At 39.3% G+C, this 26,560-nt stretch overlaps 2 protein-coding genes across 4 annotated transcripts in view; one reads left to right on the top strand and one right to left on the bottom strand.

The window, feature by feature from the left end:
* The window catches only part of LOC129730225 (neuronal acetylcholine receptor subunit alpha-7-like), a 365,219-nt gene that overhangs the window by 60,824 nt on the left and 277,835 nt on the right, over positions 1-26,560 (bottom strand). For all 3 annotated transcript variants that reach the window (XM_055689380.1, XM_055689377.1, XM_055689378.1), the window contains exons 8-10: positions 20,773-20,967; positions 20,123-20,209; positions 19,685-19,794 (exon numbers count right to left, since the gene is read on the bottom strand). In XM_055689380.1, the coding sequence (XP_055545355.1) occupies positions 19,685-19,794; positions 20,123-20,209; positions 20,773-20,967 (392 nt within the window). The remainder of the gene's footprint in view (positions 1-19,684; positions 19,795-20,122; positions 20,210-20,772; positions 20,968-26,560) is intronic.
* LOC129730226 (E3 SUMO-protein ligase ZBED1-like) lies at positions 1,668-3,136 on the top strand. The gene is made up of 3 exons (XM_055689381.1): positions 1,668-2,085; positions 2,148-2,660; positions 2,725-3,136. Exons 1-3 carry the CDS (start codon positions 1,822-1,824, stop codon positions 3,118-3,120), a joined length of 1,173 nt encoding a protein of 390 aa, XP_055545356.1. The 5' UTR covers positions 1,668-1,821; the 3' UTR covers positions 3,121-3,136.

Below are 26,560 nucleotides of genomic sequence, written 5' to 3'. Positions count from 1 at the left end.
AGCCGCTGCTGCTGTTCTTTCAAGGCTCCCTCGGATAGGTCAGTTCTAGTTCAAAAGATTGGATGGCGCGAGACCAATCACTGCACCCCACTCTTGTTGAACCAGACTGTTTTCAGACTCGTCATTCGAGAGGAATTCCAAGCCTCTATGACAAACATCGCTCACTGTAATACATCATCGACCGTTAATCGCAGAGCTCCTCTCACCAACAATAAATCATAGTTAACTACGAAACAGCGTCAAATCTTCGAATCGAAAATTCCTCAACTCCTAGTATGATGCCCACTGTCCATAGATTTGGAGCAGGAGAAAACAAATATTGGTAATAGCAGGGTGCAGCTGGACTTCGTGCTGAACGGGTAGCATCACAAACGGCAAAAGAAACCCATCCGTGATCTGTGATCTGTACATGACTTATATAGGCACACAAAGGGAAAAGGAATTTTTTTGGAACATTTTTATTTGTTTCTATGTCGAAACTAGTCGAATCTCTCTAGAGTATATCAATTTTACTTTAACTTTAACTTCTTATTTTAAATCGGGTTCAAGCAGTCTAAAGTGTTACGATCGCTTATCGTTATGAGTTTGCTGGTCCAAAAGCAACGTAGCGCTTTCGAATCAGTTCATTTTTACAGGCAACCTCCTGTTCAAAATCAAAGCCCTCATCCTTCAGCGGGAGATCCTGTGTTAATAACTGTAGGATTGTTCGATCTTGGATCGATCTTCAAAAAATCGATCTTTTTCACTCCGATTTTCGATTTTTTGGATCGATTTTTTAGCTTTAAAAAAAGATCGAAAAGATCGTTATTTTTTCGATCCGACCTTGTCGATCTCTTGAAAATTTTTTTTAGCGTGCAGCAGTTTTTCGGATGAAAATGCCTTCATGACCAATTGAAAAATGGGAACTACCATTTCTAATGGCATTCGCTCATTGACAGAGATGTACGTTACAACCCAAAAGTACGTGTGTTTTGCTGTTACTAACACAGACAAATGTCTCTTTCCCACCTGTATATGTCATATTGACCTTGTGTAACATTCCACGAACGATAAACAAAATTGTGACGTTTTGCGCTTCTCATCTACGGGATTGTTTGTTGTAATTTCATTTCATTTTCTGAAGCTCTGTTGTGGTATTGCTGTGAAAGTTGTTTTTATTGAAACTATGGCTCCGCGAAGCGACGTTTGGACATATTTCGTCAAGAAATCTAAATCAGGTGTGTGCAAAACATGCCGCTTGGAAGTTATGACGAGTGGAAACACCAGAAACCTCTGGAATCACCTCAACCGACATCATCCTCAGCTAAGCACGGTGAGGAAAAATCAGGAAAAAGAAGAATCGAGCTCGATGGTTCCGATGAAAAATGTTGTTTCAAAACCGAAGCGAGCTACTGGTGCTAGCCATGAAATTAGACCTGGATGTCAAACCATCCAAGATTCGTTCTCACGAGTGATGAAATACTAAGGTTAGTCATATATTATACAAACTATTATCTGTTTCTTTTTAAACAAAACGCGCCGAATTCGTCGCAGAAATCGTCGCCATACAAACTGTATTGGCACGGTTTCTGCGACGGACTCGGCGCGTTATGTTTTAAAGGAAACAAATAATATACGGTCAGAACAGTGATGAGAATAGTGGCTCACAATGGTATTTTTTCAGAGCATGGAGGAAGAACTGCTGAAATCGATGAAGCGTTAATATTCATGATTGCCAGAGACAATCTTCCTTTGCGAACAGTCGAACGTGATGGATTTGTCCACTTCTGCAAAGTGACAATTTCTTTGTACAAGCTTCCGTGAAGGAAAAAAGTCACGGAGATGATTGATGCAAAGTTCGAAATTTTAAGTGGTGTGGTGAAAACTGCTCTTTCCAAGGTTGAATCGTGTTCCTTGACCGCAGATATCTGGACTGATACTGGAAACAATCAGAGTTACCTAGGTGTAACGGCACACTATTTAGACGAAGCTGAATTGAAATCGATGGCCCTAACTGCCCACCCACTTGATCAAGCGCACACAAAGGAGTATATAGCAGGAATGCTACGGAACGTTTGTGTTGAATGGAACATTGATCTGGACAAAGTAAAGCACTTTTGATAATGAAACGAAATTTTATAACGATATGTTGTTTTAAATTTTTGCAGGTATCCGTTATAGTTACGGATGGGGGAGCCAACATCGTGTCTGCTGCAAAAAATGTTTTTGGAGATGCGAGACATGTTATATGTGTCGACCACAGCTTGAGTCGCATCACCACTGTTGCTATTGACCAATCGCCTCTATTTGAAATTCTTCTGACGAAAATACGGTCCATCGTAGCTTTTTTCAAGAAATCCATCAATGCTGCGGATGAGATTCGCGCCCTGCAGCTCAAAGAGGTTAGCTCCGATGCCGACATATTAAAGCTAATCAAGGATGAGCCTACCAGGTGGGGCAGCAACTACGCGATGCTGGAACGCTTCATTAAGCTTGCAGATAAGGTTAGTTTAATACTTTTGCGGTATACTTCCGTTCAAATGTTAACCGGCTCAGAACTGGCGGCGGCTACTGAGGGGCGCGATTTACTGCAACCTGTGGCTCATACGATAACTGAGCTGGAAGGTGAAACTGTTTCCCTTTCAGGGAAGGTGATCCCGTTGTTAAAGAACATGAAAAGGGTAGGATGAAGAGTGCTCTTCAGAATTTAATTTAAGTAATAGCTATCGAAAAATATTATTCCAGAATATCGACTCAATGAGTCCTACTACCGAGCCAGTCAGACAATTGAAAACGATGTTTCAGGCACAATATGAGCGAAAATTCAAGGATATAGAATTCGTAGATACATTTTCTATTGCGACGCTGTTAGATCCCCGTTTTAAAACCCTCTATCTCTGTCCGTTAGCTCATGCAAAGGTGCTTAAAAACGTATCCGATATGGTTCAAATTGCAAACAAAAACTCAACGACTAATCCTAATAAAATTTCATCGTTTGCACCGAAAGCCGGGTCGAACAATTTATGGAATTTTCACCACCAAATGATAAGCAATAAAAAAAATTTCTCGATATTGGCGACGTCAGTTAATAAGATCGTAATTATTGAACTTCAAGGTGCACGAATCATCTTTGAACCATGAGCCTGATACCCCTGGAGGTATCTCAGGGGAACTACGAAATTTTTTACACCAAAAAGTCGTAAGTCTTGATTCCAACCCTTTGGCAATCTAGGCATCAATTAGAAGCGAGTATCCAACACTCTATCCAATAGCTCGAGAATACCTCAGCAAGATGGTAACATCTGTACCATCCGAGAGGCTGTTTTCCAGAACTGGTGCAACCACTAAAAACCGATACCGGTTAAATGCCAAACGGATGGCACGGTTGGCATTTATGGGATCATTGTCTGCAAACTTTTGGGCCAGCTGTTTATTTTTTATTAAATTTTTTGTTATATCTTTTTAAATTTTAAATCTGTAAACGAACAAAACAATTGTTAGCTTGATTCCTACAGGGTTTACAAAACAAACGCCACAAACGCTCCAAGGTATCGTAAATAAAACATGTTAATGTTATATTTTGAGTACATTTCCCTATCATTGTCTAAGGCTTGACAAAATAATCCATTCCATTTTTTTTTGTGCGTTACAACCATCGACGATCTTATAACATCACAAATTTCAGTTACAATCGGTTGGTATGAATTTCACAGCGCCGCAAAAATGTGTTGGAAGAGATCGATCCTGCAGCTCCGATTTTTTATGCAAATCGATCCTTGAGATCGATCTTTTCCTGAAGATCGCCCAATCCTAAATAACTGATGAGATACGCTCTTGAAAAAAGTAAGAAGAAAGTTTCCATTTGCTGTGTCAAACTAATAAACTTGGGGCCGTTCACACCGGTGGCTTACTCTTTCGGTAACCGGATAATGCATGACAGACATGCTTCTTCGAGCTCGCCAACACTCTCTGCTTGCATTCGAAGATAACGCCATTCCGAATGATATTGAATATTCGGAATATCAACAAATATATCACTTGCAAATGTTTGAAACAATATGTAAATAAAGCAGAAACTCTCACTTGATTGCGGCAGCAGGTATAAATCGATATCATGGATCGTTCCCAATAATCGAAAGAAAGCGGTTTATCGATCTGATATCGATGCTTCTTCACGAACGCCTCTCAACAATCCCCACCATATAGATGAAGAAAAAAAAAATTCTCCACCATACCATCTGCGTGCCGTGTTTACGTAACCCGCAACCAACCACAATAGAAAGAAAGAAAAAACTAACATATCATTCAGGCTATGAGGCTCTTTGTAATACAAACAACACTTATATGGAAATATCAAAGTGTCATTACCGTGACAGTGGGGATCGATAACGATGATCGAAACGACAAATATTTCGATATTTTTGAAGTAGAATACTTCTCTCAGGAAGTTTTGCTACATAGGGATGTGATATGAAAATCTAAAACCGAAAAAAGTGAAAAATATGTCCAATTTCAAATGCTAATAAATCGGTTAGTATTCGATGGATTTCCTTCGTTCTTGCAGCAATAGATTGGAAAATCTTATAAGATTCTTCCCAAAATAATATAATTGTAATTTTATTATTCACACTATTGTACTATTGAAAATAGTCAAGCCTTGTCAAAACGAAAAATTCGACCTTTGATTGGTCGTTATATGCTTATAAGGTTGTAATTAGCAACCGATTTTGAACCGCAAACATGCTTTTTCAAGGCAAATAAAAAAATAATTTAAGGTTAATAATTTTCTGGCGTCAACACAAGCAGACATTCTGTGCGGGATGCAATCAAATTCTGTTGTAGTTGTCTAATTTTCACTTTCACTTTATTTAGTAAACCCCCCACTGTAGGGGCAGCGCAAAGGCTGCGATCAGCATAACCGACATTGAATAATTAACTGCCTTGTTAGTACGCATTAACAAAAGCAGTTAGTTCAACTATGCAGAGCTAGTATGAAGTCGATTCAATCAATCAGCATAAACAGAATTTCGTCGTCTCCCAGCTGCCAAGTTGCAACATGATGCAACACGCAACAGCGAGCAAACGAAACCGCTTGATGTTACAAACCGCAATAAGATACGGGTTAAAACCGTTGCGTGTGTGAGAGCACCATCGGTGTTTATTCGCTGGATACACTATCTACTGAACGCAATAATCTGCTTACATGCGACATGGGGACGGGAACATTTTCTTCAACCAAGCTGCACAACACGACACAAAACATGTTATTTTGTTGCTTCAATGAGAGTGCTATCGGTCCGGCTCGACGAGAAATCATTTTTGTGCATCCGTGCTACGAAACTGAGGAAAAACTTTAAAAACTGAAAAAAGAGGTGGAGCTTATCAAATGATCGCTCTGAGCCGGAATGAAGTCACACATATTTTTCAAGTTATATCATTCCACCACGTACGTAAAATAATTCATTCCTATTTTCATCCCTATATAAGAGCCTGTTTTAGTCGAAGCCGCTCATAATAGTTCTGAACAGTGACGACAGCAGTCCTCCCTTAGCAGCAGCGGGAGCGAGCAGTGGGTACCATCGATAGCAGATAGCGGCCACAACTGTGGCATGGCTGCGGATAAGCGTAGCAGTTTCAGCGGATCTCACCATCGATAGCAGCAGGGCCAGCAGAAGCAGGTACAGCGGGTACCAATGGCGGCCACAACTGTGGCATGGCTACGGATAGCGTTGCAGTTGCAGCGGGTATATCAGCATCGATAGTAGCAGGGTCAGCTGATGCAGCGACACTCCCTTCACTAAAATGCTGTTTCAGCGTGGTAGTGGGAAGCATCAGCAGCAGGCTTGCATGAAGTGAATACATCAGCCAGCAACTTTCTCTAAGGCCTCTGCCATAGTAGACGTGAAAAGCGGCGCGAACCGATTCGCTCGGCCGTAGGTTTATGCACAGCTTTACTGATGGCTGTACATTAACCTACAGCCGAGCGAAACGGTTCGCGTCGCTTTTCGCGTCTATTATGGCAGAGACCTAATGGGAAAGTTGTATCATTTTGTTCAGAAGAATATTATTGTCGGTAATAATACAGAGATACGATTGCGTAAATCCGATTTTGAATTGAACAATTGTTCTTTTGAGAACAAATAAAACACTTATTTGAAGAGTTAATAGCTTTTGGTACCAATAGCAGTATAGTGACAGCCTCAGCGGTAGATGCAGATGCAGCCGGTACTTCCCTGAGGCCGATGTAAAGGTAAATGGGAGCAGCACGGCGAAACAGTTCGGGTAATGCTTAGACGCGCGTCATTTCTCGTTCTTGATATTCCCCACATGAAACGACGCGCTTTCGTATGATAGCAGTGGTATTAGCGGTAGATGCATGTGCCAACACTTCCTCCAGTAAAGCCGTGTCTAGTTTTCAATGTGAAAACACCTTTCTCATTGTGTTGACCGTGCGCCTTAGTTCTCACTATCGAGGTAACACAGAGATGTAAGATAAACACTACATCCTATGATAAATTGAACAATTGTCCTTATAAGGACAACAAATGAATTGTAAAGATTTAATTTTGAAGTAGAATACTTCTCTCAGGAAGTTCGGCTACATAGGGATGTGAAATGAAAATCTAAAACTGAAAAAAATGAGAAAAATTCCAAATTCTAATAAATCGGTTAGTTTTCGATGGATTTCCTTCGTTTTTGCAGCAATTGATTAGAAAATGTTCTAAGATTCCTACCAAATGCATGAAATTGTAATTTTATCATTCGAACTATTGTACTATTGAAAACTCTTAAGCCTTGTCAAAACACAAAATTCGACCTCTGATTAGTCGTTATACCGCGCTTTCCCAAGCACGGTCGGCAGAGTTATGGACCTAGTAAATTGGGAATGCATCATTTGGCCTATATAAGAGCTTCATCAGATAATAAACAAACATTTCATCGGTTATTAAATTGAACAACTGAAATTTGAAGAACACAAATGATTATTTGAAGAGTTAATATTTTCTCGTTTTGCGCTATAATCCAAAGTTAATTATCTTCATCTACATGCATACTCTGACTATTATTACGTGTTTGCGTCGCTTAGTGTTTTGCTACGGTCATGCAGAACGCAAATAACGGCGCGATGCGATTCGGCAAGACGAAATCTGTTGAAATGTATAGCTCTACTTCGCCTTAAAAAGAGCTGTACATTTCACCACGGTAAGGCGAATCACATCGCGCCGGCATTCGCGTTCTGCATAACCGTAGCCTTTGTTCCGTTCCCGTTTAATGATGTCGTATTAAATGTGCATATTACAATTCGGCAGCACCTCAACTTCTCATTTGCACAAAATTTAAAAATATTCAATGAACTTCATTCAAAATATCAGACAAAAAGAAATTACAATACTGCCAATGAACGGTCAACGTTTATTTACTAGAAAAAAATGACTGACACGCAAGCAACCGGGTTATCTTTCTTGTAAAAGTATTCTACTTCAACCTTGCGGTCGTGGCTTTGCATACAACTTTCTTGTGATTTTTATTAAATTTTTTGTTATATCTTTTTAAATTTTAAATCTGTAAACGAACAAAACAATTGTTAGCTTGATTCCTACAGGGTTTACAAAACAAACGCCACAAACGCTCCAAGGTATCGTAAATAAAACATGTTAATGTTATATTTTGAGTACATTTCCCTATCATTCTCTAAGGCTTGACAAAATAATCCATTCCATTTTTTTTTGTGCGTTACAACCATCGACGATCTTATAACATCACAAATTTCAGTTACAATCGGTTGGTATGAATTTCACAGCGCCGCAAAAATGTGTTGGAAGAGATCGATCCAGCAGAGATCGATCCTGCAGCTCCGATTTCTATGCGAATCGATCCTCGAGATCGATCTTTTCCTGGAGATCGCCCAATCCTAAATAACTGATGAGATACGCTCTTGAAAAAAGTAAGAAGAAAGTTTCCATTTGCTGTGTCAAACTAATAAACTTGGGGCCGTTCACACCGGTGGCTCACTCTTTCGGTAACCGGATAATGCATGACAGACATGCTTCTTCGAGCTCGCCAACACTCTCTTTTTGTATTCGAAGATAACGCCATTCCGAATGATATTGAATATTCGGAATATCAACAAATATATCACTTGCAAATGTTTGAAACAATATGTAAATAAAGCAGAAACTCTCACTTGATTGCGGCAGCAGGTATAAATCGATATCATGGATCGTTCCCAATAATCGAAAGAAAGCGGTTTATCGATCTGATATCGATGCTTCTTCACGAACGCCTCTCAACAATCCCCACCATATAGATGAAGAAAAAAAAATTCTCCACCATACCATCTGCGTGCGTTGTTTACGTAACCCGCAACCAACCACAATAGAAAGAAAGAAAAAACTAACGTATCATTCAGGCTATGAGGCTCTTTGTAATACAAACAACACTTATATGGAAATATCAAAGTGTCACGGTAATATCGACAGTGGGGATCGATAACGATGATCGAAACGACAAATATTTCGATATTTTTTATTTCGGACACAACCCTAATAGTAAATGAAAATGTCATTTTTGTGGGGGGCTCATTGATGTGTTTTCTGTTGTAATTACGGGTTGTACGCAATAGCATGTAAGAGGTTGCGAACACATATGTTAGTTTAAGAAAGCCGTTTGGTAGCATCGTTTCATGATGTTAAAAGCTTAATGTTTGTTTAAATTTAGATTCAATTGGCCTTAAATTTATGGACATTTCAAGTCACTGTCGTTAGTGAGATTGAAATGTGTTGGTTACACGATGTTTGACAGATAGATCCCCCCTGAGTATAACATATGAGATCGCCCCTCTTCAAGAAATATGATACTTAGCTTCCAGCTTGACGAGCGAGAATCCAAATACTCCTCAAATCATCCAGAACTCTATCGAGGAGCCTCCACCAGAGTTGCCAATGTTCCAGTTTCAACTGGATTCTTCCAGATTTTTTCAAGTGATCCAGTCAAACAGTTTAATCCCAAAATCTTCCAGTTTTTTTTTTTGTATATCTGCCAGTTTTATCCAGATTTTTTGGACACTCAAGCTCCGACTGGTTTCGAAATATATTTAGAACGTAAATTTTGTGGTTTGATAAGCACCATTTTCAGTGTTGTATCTTCTCGCACGAAACACGGCCAAACTCAGGATGTGTTGTGCATAGTTGAAATAGAAAGACAAGTAAGTTCCGCTTTATTCTAAAACTAACAAATAGGTGTTATCAGATCATGAAGAAAAAAAATAATGACAATGATGGGTTAATGTTATATAAAAATAGAAACAATCTATCTCAAAGATATTATATATAGGCGGTATTCTTCAAATTAATTTCAGTTGCGTAGCAGTTTAAAATTGATCGAATTCACAGATGTGACGTAAGAAAATGTTGCATCAATTAAAAAAGCTTCATTTTCTTGATTTTGCGAGAAACTGGTTGCGCAATTTAAAATTTTGCTCCTTTTCATTTTACAATTTCAACAAAATGTAGGCTCGAAGTTGCTGTATTTAAAACTTATATTGGATTCAATAACCATCACAGAGAAGCACTCTCACAATTTATTTTTTCGGTATTATGTAAATTTATTCGGAATCCAGTTTTTTCCAGTTTTTTCTTCAGCAATCTTCCAGTTCAATTGAAAATTTTTTGGCAACTCTGGCCTCCACTCCACTTTCGCATACATCACCGACCGCTGCGCTGTGCTCTAATGCTCCACCCTCGAACTTATTTTACTTTGTATAATAACCACTTTTTAACACAAAACACTGGACCGAACAGACACATCCACCACCATCTTGTAACAGCGTTGCCCCTAAATTTCAAATGACAATAACAACTTTAAAACTCACCCAAATTCAATTATAAATTGGAAAATCAACTTCCCGAGTGAAACTCTTGAAGTTTCTAATACTTATTTGAAAAAAATTATACATCGCGATTTTTAGTGATCCGTTTCACGAATTCTGACCCCATATTTTTTGACAATTTCCAATTATGTGGGTCATTCATACAAACAATTGTTTCAAAGACACTTTTAAGCTAGGATGAAGGTGAAAGGCGCAATAGAATTAAGTTCCACTTATTGCCTTATTGGACCACTGTGCAGTGTGGTCCAAAGCAGAATGCCCAGCAACTCCTACCTCCACGTGGTGCTGACTGGCATACGAGCAACCAAGGGAAGATCGCTGAACCGGTGCGAACTTGGTCGTATGCTGACAGGGAAGAGGGAGCTGTTCTCCTCGGAGAGCAGCTTCTCTGAGCGTCTGTTTTTTATGTTAGGGGCGGCTTAAACAGCGTCTGATCCGGAGCGGACGGCTGAATTACGAAATGAGGTGTCTCGCCAGCTACATCCAAGACGGCAGCCCCGTCGCGAGACTAGGCATCCGCACCCCTAGTAAAGAAGCATGCCGAAATTAAAATAATACGAACAATCAAGAATTGAATACAGACCAGTACAATCGGCAATGACCTAGGCGACGAAATAGGGACGACGATTGGAAACTTAGTACATGGAAATTGTAGATCGCTGAACACCCCGGATGGCGACAAAATTCTGCTGGACCAGCTAGAAACCCACCACTTCGGCATTGTTGCGCTTCAGGAGCCTTGCCAGAAAGGAGACCAACCAATGAGCTGGGCTTTATAGTGCTGGGCAGAATGCAGAGTCGTGGGATCAAGCGACAGGCAATCAGCGACAGGTTGAATTTATTAATAATAAAAGGCCGGTTCAACAACTACATTATCCTTAATGTACACTGCCCTCACGAAGGAAGACCCGATGTAGAGAAAAAAGCGTTCTACTTACAGCTGGAGAAACTCTACGATAGCTGCTCGAGACATGAACGCCCAGATCGGTAAGGAAGACATATATAAGCCGGTGATTGGCCCGCACAGCCTGCACACCGTGACAAACGACAACGGCCAGCGATGCGTCAACTTCGCAGCTTCCCAAAGACTGGCTGTCCGAAGTACCTTCCTTCCCCGAAACCACCTGGAGATCACCTGACCAACGTACAGCAAACCATGTTCTCATCGACGGCCGGTTCTTCTCAGACATTACAAACGTACGTACCAATCGCGGTGCTGATATTGGCTCGGATCACTACCTAGTTGTGGTAACTTTGCGCTCAAAACTGTCAACCGTATACCACGCGCGACATCGCCGAACTCCGGAACCGGAACCTTCAGACTGCGGAGGAATACGCGCAACAGCTTAAAGAGCTACTACCCACGGCGGAGGGGTTTGGCGCATCGCCTCTCGAAGACGGGTGCTGCAGCATTCGCACAGCTGTCGGGAAGACCGCAACGACGACACTAGGAGTGGAAGCACCGAGTTGCATGAACGACTGGTATGACGGAGAGTGCGAGGCAGCGGTGAATGAGAAGAACCGGACCTGGGCGATTTACCTGGCCAGGTTAACGAGAGAGAACAAGGTTAATTATAAACGAGCACGGAACGACATGACCACGATTCTCAGACGAAAGAACATGAGGAGCTGGAGCAGCTGTTCCGTGCCAGTGATACGCGGAAATTCTATGAGAACTTCAGTCTCGCAGTGGCTATGTGCCGCAACCCGACGGAAACCTTCTCACGGATGTCAGTGAGGTGGTCGACAGGTGGAAGGAGTACTTCGATGGACACCTGAATGGTGATACAGTAAACAGAAGTGGAGCGGGAACTGACCTAGAAGAACCAGCAGCAGATGACCGAGTTGTGAGATCGGAAAGCTGGAAAACAACAAATCCGCAGGTAAAGACGGACTGCCGAGCGAGCTCTTCAAAAATGGGAGAGAAGCGCTGGCTAGAGCGCTGCAATGAATCATTGACTGGATTTTGGAGGAGGAAAAACTGCCAGACGAGTGGATGGAGGGAATCGTCTGCCCCATCTACAAGAAGGGCGACAAGCTGGAGTGCCGCAACTACCGCGGTATCGCGCATATCAATGCCGCCTACAAATCACTCTCACAGATCCTGTTCCGTCGTCTATCACATTTAACCAGGAGATTCGTGGGCCAGTGCCAAGCGGGTTTCATGGGAGCCCGTGTCACCAAGCCAGATCTTCTCGATCTGACAGATCTTACTAAAATGACGCGAATACAACGTGCCCACACATCACATCCTCATTGACTTCACGACGGCCTTTGATTATGATACAGTCGATCGAGAACAGCTATGGCAGATCATGCACGACAACGGATTTCCGGATAAACTGACTCGACTGACCAAGGCCATCATGGCGCAAGTGATGTGCTACGTGCATGTTTCGGGAATACTCTCGAGTCACTTTAAATCGCGCAGAGGGTTAAGACGAGGTGATGGACTATCCTGTTTGCTCGTTTATAACCGCCCTTGAGCGTGTGATCAGAAGGGCGGGCATCGACACGATTTTCACAAGGTCTGTTCAGCTTCGGGGTTTCGCAGATGACTTTGACAACATAGCACGTAACTTTGCGACGGCGAAGGAAACTTACGCCCGACTAAAAACCGAAGCCGGACGAATCGGACTGCGAATAAATGCGTCGAAAACAAAATACATGCAAGCGAGAGGCTCCAAGGAGAACAACATCAGGCTCCCAACTCAAATCTCTGTAGACGGCGATGAGCTTGAAGTGGTCGACGCGTTCGTGAATTTGGGTTCACTGGTGACCGCCGACAATAATACCAGCAAAGAGATACAGAGACGCATCCAGGTTTCGGAAGACACTTCGATCGAGTCGAGTGCGATGACGCACAAAGTTGACGCTGTATAAAATCTTGATAAGACCGTTAATCCTCTACGGAATCGAGACAACAACGCTTCTCGCGGAGGACCTTAACGCTCTTGGAGTTTTCGAACAGAAGGTGCTGCGGACTATCTACGGTGGAGTACAGACGGACGACGGAGAATGGCGACGGCGCATGAACCACGAGCTGCACGTGCTACTTGGAAAGAACCCCATCGCACACCTGGCGAAAGTCAATAGCTTCGGTGGGCTGGTCACGTCGTAAGGATGCCGGACGACAACCCGGCGAAATCACTTCTCCTCAACTAAATTACATTCCATCTAGTTGAAGACAAACTAGAGTTATTTTCAAACCAAAAGCCGGAAAACGAGATAGGATAATCCCGAAAGCATTTAGGCTAATTAGTTTAACTTCCATCTTTTTGAAAGCTATGGAAAAACTAATCGACTATCATATTGAAACAGTATAAGGTAGCCGCCCCTATATTCATCTCATCACGCCTTTTTGATCAATTCATCGTCAAATTTTACCATATTTTCAACGTAAAATTTTCAACCACTTTACAAAATCGAGAAGCAAATAGATTTACTTTCAAAAATTTGTAGAAATTTTACTGTAAATTGGATAAATGAGGGAGATAAGGTGTATATAGGTGCCCCTAGCTGTTGAGATGAATAATGGAGCGATTACCCTATACGAAATTCAATCCATTAAGCAAATTTCAATTTGCTTACAAAAACAATGTATCAACCACTGACGCGCTATATATGTTAGTGGAGAAAATCGAAAAATCCATCCATGCCAAGGAAATTTCCCTGGCAGCCTTTCTTGATATTGAGGGAGCATTTGATAATGCGTCTCACAACTCAATGAAAATAGCCATGGGAAGGCATGGCATAGAAAGGAACACAATAAAGTGGATTCATGCCATGCTAATAAGTCGCGAAATAACAGCTAAACTCGGTGGGACGTCCCTAACAAGAAAAACTACGAAAGGATGCCCTCAAGGAGAAATATTATCTCCCCTGTTATGGTCATTAATCGTAGACGATCTTCTTCGGAGCCTATCGGAAAACGGCTTCGAAGTGATAAGTTTTGCAGACGACGTAGTGGTTTTAGTTAGGGGGAAGCATGACTGCGTTATTTCTAATAGAATGCAAACTGCACTGAATCTCACAGCTCAATATATTAAATACCAATATAGTTAACTTACGTGAAATCATGAAGACAAATTGAAAATGACAGAAGCGTTAGTCACCTTTTCGACCGCTAGGTGCGCAACTTCTGATTTTGTTCTACACGACATGCGAAATAGAGTAACTTTTGACAATAATATTACCCTAATGGGTACACTAAAAAAAATTCACATTTTATTGTGAAGTGAACTCGGCCGAATATTTTATAATAATAAAGCTCACCTATGCATAAGGCAATCCATGGGTGGTGTTCCACGGTTTGTACGTTTGTCGACCTCCGACAATATTTTGAGTTGTAAAATGGCGACTTCCGGTGACTGGGAAACTGCCGAAAATGACCAAATACCACCTAATATGAGTGTTTCTTTAACCAGAATGATGCTCAGAGGCCAGAAATTGTCTCCAAATGCCATTTTGAAATCCAATATGGCGACTTCCGGTTCCTAAACAACAGTGGCAAAAGACCAAATAACACTTATTATGGGTATTTCCGGGATTGTTATGATGCACTGAAGCTACAAATCGACCTCAGATGACATTATGAATTGTAAAATGACGACTTCCGGTGAATGGGAAACTGCCGAAAATAACCAAATAACACCCAATATGGGTATTTCTTCAACCGGCCGATTTCCATCCAATAACCGGCCGATTTCCATCCAAAATCCAGAATGATACACAGGAGCTAGAATCGACCACAGACAACATTTTGAATTGTAAGATGGCAACTTCTGGGAAACAGCCGAATACTACTGCATATGAATATTTCCGTAATCGAAATAATGTAAAGAAGCCAAGCATTGACCCTGGACACCATATTGAATTCGAAGATGACCACTTTCAGTTTCTGGAAAACAACGAAAATAACTGAATACCACCCAATATGAGTGTTTTCGGAATAAAGGTGATGTACTAAAGGCAAAAATCGAGGATGTTGTCATTCCGATAAAACCAATAATTTCAAACGATATAAACAAATCGCAAGAAATCAATGAATTTGGAATGTTGAAAATTATTGAATTAAACACAAAAATAGGCGGGGCGAAGTTTGCCGGGTCAGCTAGTAAATACATAAATATGCTGGTTAAAGCAAAGCTGCAAGTGATGAATACGAAGATTAGAACTCGAGAGCAAAAAATTCGGAGGGATAAAAAAAAAAACAAAAAATACTTTCAAAACGAAAAAAACTAAACATTAAATAATAGTTTTTGCATAACAGTTGTTATCACTAATTATGTTTGTTTTGTTGAATATCTTTTATATATAATATAATAAAGCTTTTAAACCAATTACAACATGATATGTGTCCATACTTAAATTGTTAAATTGATAGAACATTCAAGTGTTATCTAAGCTAAAAGTTGCACAACAACCATATACGACTATTGACAACCATTGTGCGGTTTCTCCTTTTATATTTTTCACAAGGTAATTGAAATATTCATTTATTTGTACACTTCGTGGCCTGATTATTAAGCTTGAGCTTGACGGCCGCACATTTCGTAGTTGCTTCCCGTGATGGATCTGAGCTAGTGAAGTTACACAGGGAACCACGTATATAGCAACTTGGGATTAGTTTACCATTTACACGTCGTGGCCTGATAATTTGAATATTTCTTCTTCGTGCCTCGATAAGCTACATCTATTATATTATCAATATTTAACTCCCGGAATGGCGTTAGTTTTACATACAAACAATATACGCACGAAATCTGCAACATATTTTTTTCTGTGAAAGTATGAAATTGAGTCAACTAAATCTAAAATTGAGTAAATTCAGTTTCGTGTGTGAGAATGTCACACGCTCACAGAAATTCAACAACAACGCACAGTGGTACAGTAAGGCAATGTAGGCGGACACGAGTTTTTCGATGCGATTTTGTGGTTTTAGAGTAAATTTTTTTTCTAAGAACTTGTTTCTTATATTTAGTCTAGTTTTTATGTGCAAATGAAAATTAGGGTGGTCCTGAAATCGACTAAATGAAAAAAATAAATTTTTATTTGCATAAATAAATGTATACATTCATCGGCACAGTTGTAGATCAACTTATTTTAAGCAACTTTCGGTATTTCTTCACAATATTTATACAATATTTGTTCTATCAAATGATACATTCATTTACAAAGTTACTTAGAATTAGTTGGTCTACAAGTTTGCCAAAGAATGTTTTATTTCGTTGATTTTAGGACCACCCTAATTTTCATTCGCACATGAATCGAGGACTATGTATAAGAAACAACTTTTTACAAAAACTATGGCTTTAAACCGCAAACCAAAATCGCAACGAAAAGCCTATGTCCGCCTTAATTGCCTTACTGTACCACTGTGCAATGAGTTTAGTTACCTTTTTCACCACAAGAGGGGGTGTTCCCTGTCTGTCTTCACGGGAATATATGGGAAATTCGAGAGTGAACTATATTGTTATTTTAAAATATTTGATGTAAATCCATCCAAAACAACTATTGTTCCTTTCACTCGAAAAAGGAAATACATTAGTCGTAAATTGCGATTGGAAGGCATCAATATGAAGCTTTCCACTGAAGTCAAATATTTGGGAATCATAGTTGACCAGAAACTAAGCTGGAACACTCAAATAAAGCGAACAATTACCAAGGCCACAAACGCCCTATGGGTATGCAGGAGAGCCATTGGAAAAAGCTGGAATCTCAAACCTAGTATGATACAGTGGATATATAAAACAATAATCATACCAAAATAACCTACGCTTCGTTAGGTTTATGGCCCAAAACCACTGAAACAACCACTCAAGCTAAGCTAGGAAAAATAGAAAAGATTGGCCTATGCATCGATTTGTGGAGCTATGAGAAACACTCCATCAAAAGCCCTAGATGCAATACTTCAACTTCTTCCAATTCATCAGGTGGCTCAACTAGAAGCGGAAAGAAATTGCTCTAAGGCTTAATCGACAGTACAAGGAGATCTAACAGGACACCTGAGAATACTGAAAGATTTCCAAAAAAAAAAATCTAATAAAAAGTAAGGAGGATTGGCTGGAGAGGAAACCAAATTTCCAAATTCCTTACAGAATATTAGAGATAGAACGAGAAAGTTGGCAACAAGGTGGACCCAAAATTCGGGACGGTTCACTTTGCTTCTACACAGACGGTTCTAAAATGAATGGTTCCGCGGGTGCGGGACTCACAGGACCAGGAATTGATAAATTTTTCCCATGGGACACTAGCCAACAGTATTCCAGGTGGAAATATAAGCGATAATAGAATGCACGAATACGTGTCTGAAAAGAAATTATCGACACGCAAATATTTGCATTTTCTGCACAATCAGGCAGCACTCAAAGCCCTGAATTCTCCTTTCTGCCACTCTCAACTAGTATGATAATGCATTCTGTCGTTCCGAAAGTGAGCGATGAAAAACCAGGTTAACTTATACTGGGTTCCTGGTCATTGTGGAATCGAAGGAAACGAGAAGGCCGACTTACTAGCCAGACACACACGTAGTCTAAGAGCTGAATGACCCCTCAGGTTAAAGGCTCTATAATAAAAATCAATCAATCAATCAATCGTCACACGTATTCTGACATTTTTTCTACAAATGAGAATTACGCACGTTGGGTGTGGATATTTCGGAAATTATTTGTATAATATTTCTCTGTGCACTGTGGGATTCTCAAATAAACCTTTCCACCAATTGTAAATGTCATAGTACATAATACTTGGAATGTGTATAAAATATTTTGGAAGTCTTTTCATGAAATAGTGGTTGAAAAACGTGCTTTACAATAAGTATTTCGTCGTTTTCATATCACTTTTTTGTACTCTACGATTTTCAAAAGGGCATTACTCAAAAATGTACCGTTCGACATTTTGAAATTTTGACCAGAGATTCTGGACGTCATAACGAATCGAATGGTATGCTCAGACCCTTTAGTGCATTTTTTTATAATAACGGTCCTTGGGAGCACCGTGTTCAGAAATACGGAAATTTTGATGACTAGGTTGACTGAAAGAATTTAACAGCTTGGAAAATGAATAAGGCACTCCAAAGCGGTAGCATAGCTACAACCATTAAGTTAGAAACGTTTAAGCCGTTTTTGAAAGTCTTGTTGAACCGATATGGATGGAAAGGTAAAGAGAAAAAAGAGACCAAAAGCTTTCAGTTACGCTACAGACGGGAAAAATTAGGAGAATCAGCGGAAGCAGAAGGATGCCAAGAAAAGGATAGAGTCGTGTGCCAAAAGCCTTAGCATTATGGAAAGCCTTCTTTAGATTTTTTTAGGCTAGTGTCAAATCGTAAAACAGTTGAATACGCTGCAAAAAGGAAAGTTACCTGGAACAGTACAATTTGATTAAAGTGTTGCAAATAGTGAATTAGTCGAATTGCTAGGAGTAATATGAAATTTTTGCTAGAGATTCACCATAACTTTATGGATGGTTTGACCAGAACATCGTGTAGATTCGTTAGATCTTGGAAAATAGTTTGATCGTACGGAGAACATAGCACTTTTTATCGACGAAGTAGCAGCACCGAAAATTCTATTTGTAATCGGTAACTTTCATTTCACTGCTCCACTAGACTCCAGAGTATTGCAAATATCGACCGAATGTCTTTAGGAGCACAAATTTTCTGGGAGTGCGATAGAATTTTGAAGATTAATTATACTTTTAATCACTAGAATTTGTGCTTAGGTTCAGAAACGTCGTGAAAATGTGCACATACGAGATTTCCGGTACGGATGCTTTGATATTACTTCATTACAGCAATGTGCTAAAACCAGAGATTAAATTCAATATAATAAAATATATTGAAGCGATAACCGAACAAATTTTTATAAAAACAGTTTTGCTATCTCAGCTTTGTAAATAAGAGGCGAAGGATAAGTTTCATCCTGAAAAATTCTAACTATCGTACATTGTAAATTATTCTAGAATTATGCTTTGTTATAATCATGCCATGTCAGTATAAAAAAACTGAATTGATGCCTTTGAATCAAGGACCGTAATTGAAACTTTTTGATGATAATCAGCAAGCTTATGAAGTAGTATTTAGTAATATTTGTCACATGTTGCCAACTTTGTTTTTCACAATCACGACACACTAAATTTTAAAATTAATCTTTTTCAGGTTACGGCAGTGACACCTGTCCAACTTTTAAAAGATTCTACGATAAAATTGCTGTATAAACAACCTAGCTTTGAGGTTATTTCAATTAAAACTTTTCTAAAACTGGTCTCCACTTGTTGCGATAGTTACGATCGCAGTTCAAAACATTGAACGTAAAACTAAATAAACAATTCCACCATGCACCATTACAGTAGTGAAATGCCAGCAAGTTTTAATTGTACTAATGACTCTCGATGGCTAGCATAAACCACCTTCGCTAGGGCGAAGCTCGGTCTGCAATAGTAGCGCTCATCAATTGTCGAATTGTTGCCAATAAATAAATAATTCTCTTCTCTCTCCCAATGGAACATAAAATTCACATAAAGAATAATTATTCTAAAATTCTAAAGTACTAAAGTATTCTAAAGTACCAAGTTCTAATGTGCTGACCTCCGATTTCACAAACGAATGCACGAGTTCGCGGTTGCTCCCGTTAACTCCATGCAATTAGTGCAATGAACATTCTCTGTCAGTCCGACAGTCTTCTCATCCCTGATACGACCATTCATTAGAGTTTCACTGCGTCGTGACGCTCTGCGTATTTACATTAGTTACGGTACTTTCTCGGATGAATTTGATCATGAGTTTTGCATATCACAGGCCACTGAAAGTGCACTTACCCAATCAGACATTTCGTGTGTGTCCGCATTTCTATGGTGATAATTTAAAATTAAAATTGTTGACACAACGGATGAGGCAACCATAAACATGATGCAGTTAAAATATGTGCCTGCAACGGGAAGGAAAATTAGTTTAGAATCGTTTTAAAACATATTTCCAGTGCGCCTGCCGCGAGTGTTGATAATGCAATCGGCAATGAATTACAAAGCGATACACTTTACGTTCACCTAAACCAGATCAAACACGTTCTTAATTTGCTGCTCCAAAATCGAATGCTGTAAATGATAATTATTACAAACAATGCCGTGAAATTGTTTCGTTCTCCCCGTAGTCCCACCCACAACAAGCAACCAGGCGCTCTCCCAAAGTATGTCACCGGGTGCGAGCAACATCTGCACCGAACCCCGCCCGGAGGCGTACAAATGTGTGGTACCTACCTAAAAGTGGAACAGCGTCCGACGTGGCTGGCATTGTTTCAGCAACCATGTTTAAAAATACAGTCAATGATAATAAAATTGTTACACCTGGATGGTCACGGTCGCGGCGCAAGAGATAGCGCCCGAAATCCCACGAATAAACATGAAATTGAAACAAAAGCAGAGCAGAAAATACGGACAATTAATCCTCGGATTTCCACCGGGCGCACTGGCTTTCATTCGCCGTCCCGTTGGGAAGAAGGCCATATGGCGCAAAACGAAAGAATCTGGAGGCACTAGGCGGGGGTAATCGGCCAATTATTGCCAGTTATCGTTCAGCACACGAAGCTAAATGTGGATTGAAATCCCTGACCCAAAGCACGGGCTTGTAATGCAGAGGAAATCTACTATCTGCAGTGCCGCAGGATTTAACAAAAATACTCAATGTTGTAATGGAAAGAAAAAAATTACTCAGGCAACCCGCTATTCTTTTGGATGCACAAAATCCTACAGCAGAGCAGAATATTAGAGCATGAAATCAGTCACGGCACAAATTGAATCTACAACAAATAAAAAGCAGCAACACCAATTTATAAGAGAGGTCGGAATTTTCTGTTTCCCCCGGCCAGCTAGAACCCGGAAGCTGCCGGCCGGGCTGTTCCGTGTCGAACCTAATGATAACTTCTCTCCGGAATCCGGCGGTAGCGTGAATCCGAGCAGTGCCATCGACGCTATCAGCACGCACGGGACGATCAAATTAAAAAAATAGTACAACGTCCGCCGCCGGATGATGATGGCGAATGTGATATCTATGTAAGGCTCCGGACAGCAGTTGTAGTAGATTTCGTTACGCTTCCCGGGGACACCTGTAGTAAGGGAGAGAAAAAAAAAGACGCAGTGAGTGATAAAGCAAAAATCGCACTGACGAACGAAGCTGGAAATATAATAAATTTCGATGAAATGGTACTTTTTTTCGTGTCATAGTTTGGATGAAGCTGTAGCCCAAGGGGGGACTTGAAGGATAAAGTTTCGATTTTTTCACTCGGTTGCACAGCACATGTTATCCAGAGTGTTTCATTCCGCTAGAAAAATAGTGTCTAACAGTGTTAGAATGTTTACTCCATCGATCGTGATTTCGAAAAAAAAAAGTTAGACCGGTGAATCTCAGCCGAAAAAAGCGTAAAAATATTATGATTCAACACTTTTTCTGGACTGGACTGATGATTTCAGCTACGATCGACAGCATGATATTTGTTACCTGGTGCAATGAAACTTTATTTCTGCTCACAAAATCTGGCTGGTGTTAGTTATCATTGTGCTCAACACATTTGGTTCCAGTGTAGTTTATGCATTTAATAAGAAAACCTGCAGAATATTAATTGAATCATGTTCCTTTTCCTGATGTGTTCCCCACGGCTCGAACTTAGGACCGTTTATTTGAATTTCAAAAGGATGTATCTTCAATTTTCTTAAGGTGGTTTTAGGAAAGAGAAATACAGTAAACAATACGGACACAGTAAACAATAACGGACACGTAAACGGGACCAGACAACAACACTTATTGCTCTTATTTAATATTAAAGATAAATTATGAAATTTACCTTTTTAGAGTCGACCGATTTCTATACTCATCTACAGGACGAGGCCCGATGTTGGGCAATCAAACAAACCGTTTATAATTTCCAATAGAGCACTCTATGAGGAATTAAGAATATTTTTGCAGTCAAAACGGTTTATTTGATTGGCATAGTGTATTTGGCAAAGTTGTAAATAATAACTTTGTCCTTCAAAAAAATGTACCCTGTGGAAAAAAAATGAATTGAAAAAAATTATAACTTTTTTTCCGATTTCTCCATGGCCGGTTTCGTTGTTTAGGTAATCTTTGGTAGTTTTTATTAAAAAAATCAGTTTTTTTTAAATGGGCTGTTTTAAATAATTAATTTTCAACTTTCTTTTAATTTTTTTTTTTTTATTGATAATTTGTTTTCAGAGTGTTTATTTATTTATTTTTTTTTTTTTTTTTGAAAGACTAAACTATTATCTATAACTTTGCTGAAGACGTCACTCCGCTCAAACGAACCGTGTTGGCTCTAAAAATATGGGTTTCCTAAGAAAGGCAGAAAATCAAAAGGCAGAATAACGATTGGCAGAATCACAAAGAGCACGAATGGCAGAATCAAAAATGGTCTATTTTATTTATTACAATACACACTCGCGGTCTTTGACCGACTCTATTGTCCAAGTGTATGCTGTCCTTACTCGCTACCGCTCGTTCGGACTTAACTAAGGGAAAGAAAACCTGTTTGAATAATCCTAGAAAACCAGTAGATCAGTTGTTTGTATGCGAGAGGCCGCCGCTTCCGACGGCGGGTCGGCGGCCGGCTCGGACCGCGGAAACCACGGCGGCTTTGTGCCACCTCGGTTCCTTGCCCTCGATTATGCGTCTTCACCGCATGAGTTGTTTTATGTTAATTATAATCAACAAGCCGTTGAGACTAGTGTAAGTTATACTTAACATCGAAAAATTACTATCCGCGATGCCGTGAGAGTCTTTAGAAGCTGAGCCAAACCAGTTTGCGCGTTTCGGATCTAATAATTAGGCTTGATTTGCACCTTTCATCAAAACTGGTCATTGCTTGTGACCAGTTATTATGTCTGGTAACCAAATGATATTAAATAATAAATTTAGAGTAGCAGCTTTGATACTGTGACCAGGATTCGCACCAATTTGCCATCACGCACTTGGCTATCGTGAGTCAGGTTTTGCTACCAGTGATTCTGTCTTTCGTGCTCTTCGGAATTCTGCCTTTTGAAATATTCTGCCTTGTGTGTACGGTCTGAGAGTTCTGCCTTTCATGATTCTGCCTTTCGTGCTTCTGCCTTTCGTGATTCTGCCTTCTGTGGCGAACCCAAGAACATTTGTAGGTGCTTATTACGGGAGTCACTTCACGGTGAAATATATTTCACTCTCACGCTCACTTCACTTTTTTAGACCTATTCCCGATTCCACCTCAAGTGAGGTGACAAAAATCACCTCCGTGGAGTGAGATTGACAGTGAAGTGAAATTGAGAATAGGACAAGTGAAATGAGATTGTTTCCCAGCTCAAAAATGTCTAAGTCCCAGAAAGTCCAGATAACACCAGATCTTGACGTGTTCTGCATTTCTAAGACATTCGGCATAAAAAAAAAGTGTTTTTTTCAGAATCGAAAATTTCATCGGGCAAAAAAATGAAAATTTGACCGCTTCAAGGCGCGGATCAAATTCTGATTCGTTTTGTTACTGAAGAATAAGTCCAATATTTATCATAAGATCACAAATCAATCAACTTTAAGACTTATGGCATCTTCTTGGAATCATTTCACCGTTCAAAATGGTCGTGAAATAATTCTACGCGAAACGTCGCTTTTTCCGTTCTCACTTCACTTTTATGACACTCATAATAACCCAGATTCCGCGGCAGATGTCACTTTGCGACGTTTTTCTCACTTACGTGAGTCCCGTGATAGGATTTTGTTCATTTCACTCTGATTTCACCGTGAAGTGACTCCCGTAATAAGCACCGTAAGCATGAATACCTATCCGAAATAGCAGTTTTTGTGCTCAAAAAATTAAGCCAATAGCACAAAATGACTCCTTTTGCCTGTAAAAACGTCTATGCAAAGTTTCAGCCAATGGGCACGTTCACGTTCTGATGATGTAAACTTGACAGAAAATGTATGGTCGAACTGTCAAAACGACGCAAATCCAGAAACAATGTGTCAATTGTGTTGCGTATCTAATTAAGATCCCTGTAGTCTCATTATCGCTGAATAACATCGATACAGTCTATTGTCCGATTATATAAGCCAGAGCACTGTGTGTTCGATCAAGTGTTGGCAAAGGACATTATTGTGGTAAATAAAACGAATAAATTGTCTGTACAACATTCGAAAGAACAAGTACAAGTTTCGTAGAGAGTGGATTTTTCAAACAAAATAAGAAAAACATATTTCATCTGTTTCCACCGATTCATGTACTTTTAAGACACTTGGAATCGAAAACATTTTTCAAATATTCAAATTCCATGTACCATGATGTGTGTGATTTTGCAAATGACATGAAAGCATTCAACATTTTCCGCGAGACACAATCCTAATTTTGGTTGAAATAATTTATTTTGCACAGAGTAGTTTTTTGAAACATTCTATAAATTTGTTTTGTAATATCTTGCCATTTTACATGGTATTTTTTCCAATTCAACATTGCCACTCTAACGACAATGATATAAGAAATATTATGTTTTCAGGATTTTTTCTAGTGGTATTGAGTGAAAAGTGATTTTTTACATTTTATACTCATTTTTACACAATATTATGAACCACCCTATGTCGAATAAATGAACCACCCTTATGAAACATAATGTATCCGATGCTAGTTATAGTGTATCTCATTATACAGACTATTTCGAGAGACTAGCGATCAATTTCATTAAATAAGTTCTAAATGTTTTAAACTCCGCCTTCCACAATTAAAAAAACAACAAAGTCCCAGAGAGTCGATTTTCGCAAAAAAAAATTTTTTTTTCAGATGACACCAGTTCTCGACGATTCATACGTTTTTAAGTCATTTGTCAAACTTCAATCGCTTTGCGTCATCGCATTTTAAGTCTGATTGAGCTGAAATTTTGCCCAGGGTGTTTTTTCGGGCAGGTAAACATTTTGTATAGTGTTTCTTTTCGAAATTTTCTGGTCACTTTACTTAATAAAAATGCTCTATTTTGGAGTAAAGTTATAACCTTTCCTGATTCATTTTTTAACGTAACACTGATCTTATCTCCTCCCTCCCCTATGTAGCAATTCGTAACATACTAGAAAACCTCCCCTCCCTACGAGTGTTAAGTAATTCATGGATACCGCCTTTGGATTTCTGGACTTGTGCGTTTTTGGGCTTGTGGATTTGTACAGTTATGGGCTTGTGGACTTGGCATTTTTGGTTTGGAATTTTAGGACTTGTGGACGTAAAAACGTTTAGGTTTGCGGATCTGTGGAAATCTAAGTTTGTAAGCCTCTGGACTATTTTACATGTGGACGTGAAGACTTTTGGGCTTGTGAATCTGTGGACTTTTAGATCATTGGATCTGTGCACTTTCGGTTCCTTGGAATTTTATAATTTTGGACTTGTGGATAGGAGTACTTTCAGGATAGTGAATCTCTAGACTTTTAGATGTTTGTACTTATGAATTTGTATACGCTTGGGCCTGCGGACTTTAGATCTTTGGACATTTGGACCTTCAGACTTTTGGAATATTGGACTTTTGGACTTGTGGATGTGAGAACTATGAGGTGATTTAATCTGTGGTTTTTAGGACTCCTGGACTTTTTGTCTTTTAGGTTTGTGCACTAGTGAATTTTTGAGCTTGTGGCCTTAGGATCTTTGGACTTTTGGAATTTTTGGATTATTGGACCTGTGGACGTGAGCACTTTTAGGCTTGTGTATCTATGAACTTTCGGATCTTTGGATTATTAGACTTTTTGGTTTGTGGAATTTGGACAAATGGGCTTCTCTAGCTTTGGACTTTTGGATATTTGGAGTAGACCTTAGAACTCATAAAATTTTGCACTTTTAGGTTGTGGAATTTTCGGCTTTTAGACTTTTGGACTTGTGGATGTGAAAACTTTCAGGTTAGTGAATCTGTGGACTTTTGGGTTTGTAGTAACATGGGCTAGTGGATTTGTGAGTTTTTGGGGTAGGAATTTTCGCATTTTTGGACTTGTGAGAAAGCAAGGTTTGCGGAATTTGGGATTTTTGACTTATAAATTTTTAGAATTTTGGAATTGTAGATGTAAGAACTTTCAAGTTAGTGAATCTGTGAATTTTGAGACTTGTAGACTTTGGAACTTTTGAGCGTCTGTACTATTGATCTTATGGACTTGTAGATTTTTGGGCTTGTAGACTTGTGGACTTTTTGGCTTGTGGATTTGAAGTTTTGTGGACATGGATTTAACTTAAGTAATTTAGTAATTAAATATCAAATATATTTTTTAACCAGAAATTCTGAGATCTTGAAATTTTATACTTTTCCAATCCATCAAGCACAGTGTTTAATTCTGCTAATTTCGTGCTCTCAATTAATAACGTCCACATATTTTATTTTATTGATATGTTTCGTTTGGAAAAATTTCTATGCATTTTATTGCGCTTTTTTTAAAATGGATGATTGAGTGATTAATTCACAACCTTTTCTCATGATTTTTCACAATTTTCAATCATTCTACAAGATTTTGCGATTCTCTTGGACTCATAATTTTGCTGAAGATTGTAAAACGTTATCTGCAAAAATAACAAAGGTGTTTGAAAAAGTTTGAATCTTCATACAGAAGAATTTTCTTTATTAAAACGATCGAAAGACTTTATTAGACAAAATATTTTATATTAGTTCGGAAGTAGAATATATGTTCTTTTAAAATCTAAGCTATCT

The sequence above is a fragment of the Wyeomyia smithii genome, chromosome 3 (assembly GCF_029784165.1).
Source record: "Wyeomyia smithii strain HCP4-BCI-WySm-NY-G18 chromosome 3, ASM2978416v1, whole genome shotgun sequence".
In the NCBI taxonomy this organism is placed as follows: domain Eukaryota; kingdom Metazoa; phylum Arthropoda; class Insecta; order Diptera; family Culicidae; genus Wyeomyia; species Wyeomyia smithii.
This window is presented reverse-complemented; position numbering and strand designations above follow the sequence as displayed.

Excerpts from the sequence above, each read along its gene's own strand:
- LOC129730226 (XM_055689381.1), top strand. The coding sequence starts at position 1,822 with ATGATTGATGCAAAGTTCGAAATTTTAAGTGGTGTGGTGAAAACTGCT. Across the intron at positions 2,086-2,147 it reads GGAACATTGATCTGGACAAA|GTATCCGTTATAGTTACGGA; the intron begins GTAAAGCACTTT and ends AAATTTTTGCAG. Across the intron at positions 2,661-2,724 it reads TGTTAAAGAACATGAAAAGG|AATATCGACTCAATGAGTCC; the intron begins GTAGGATGAAGA and ends ATATTATTCCAG.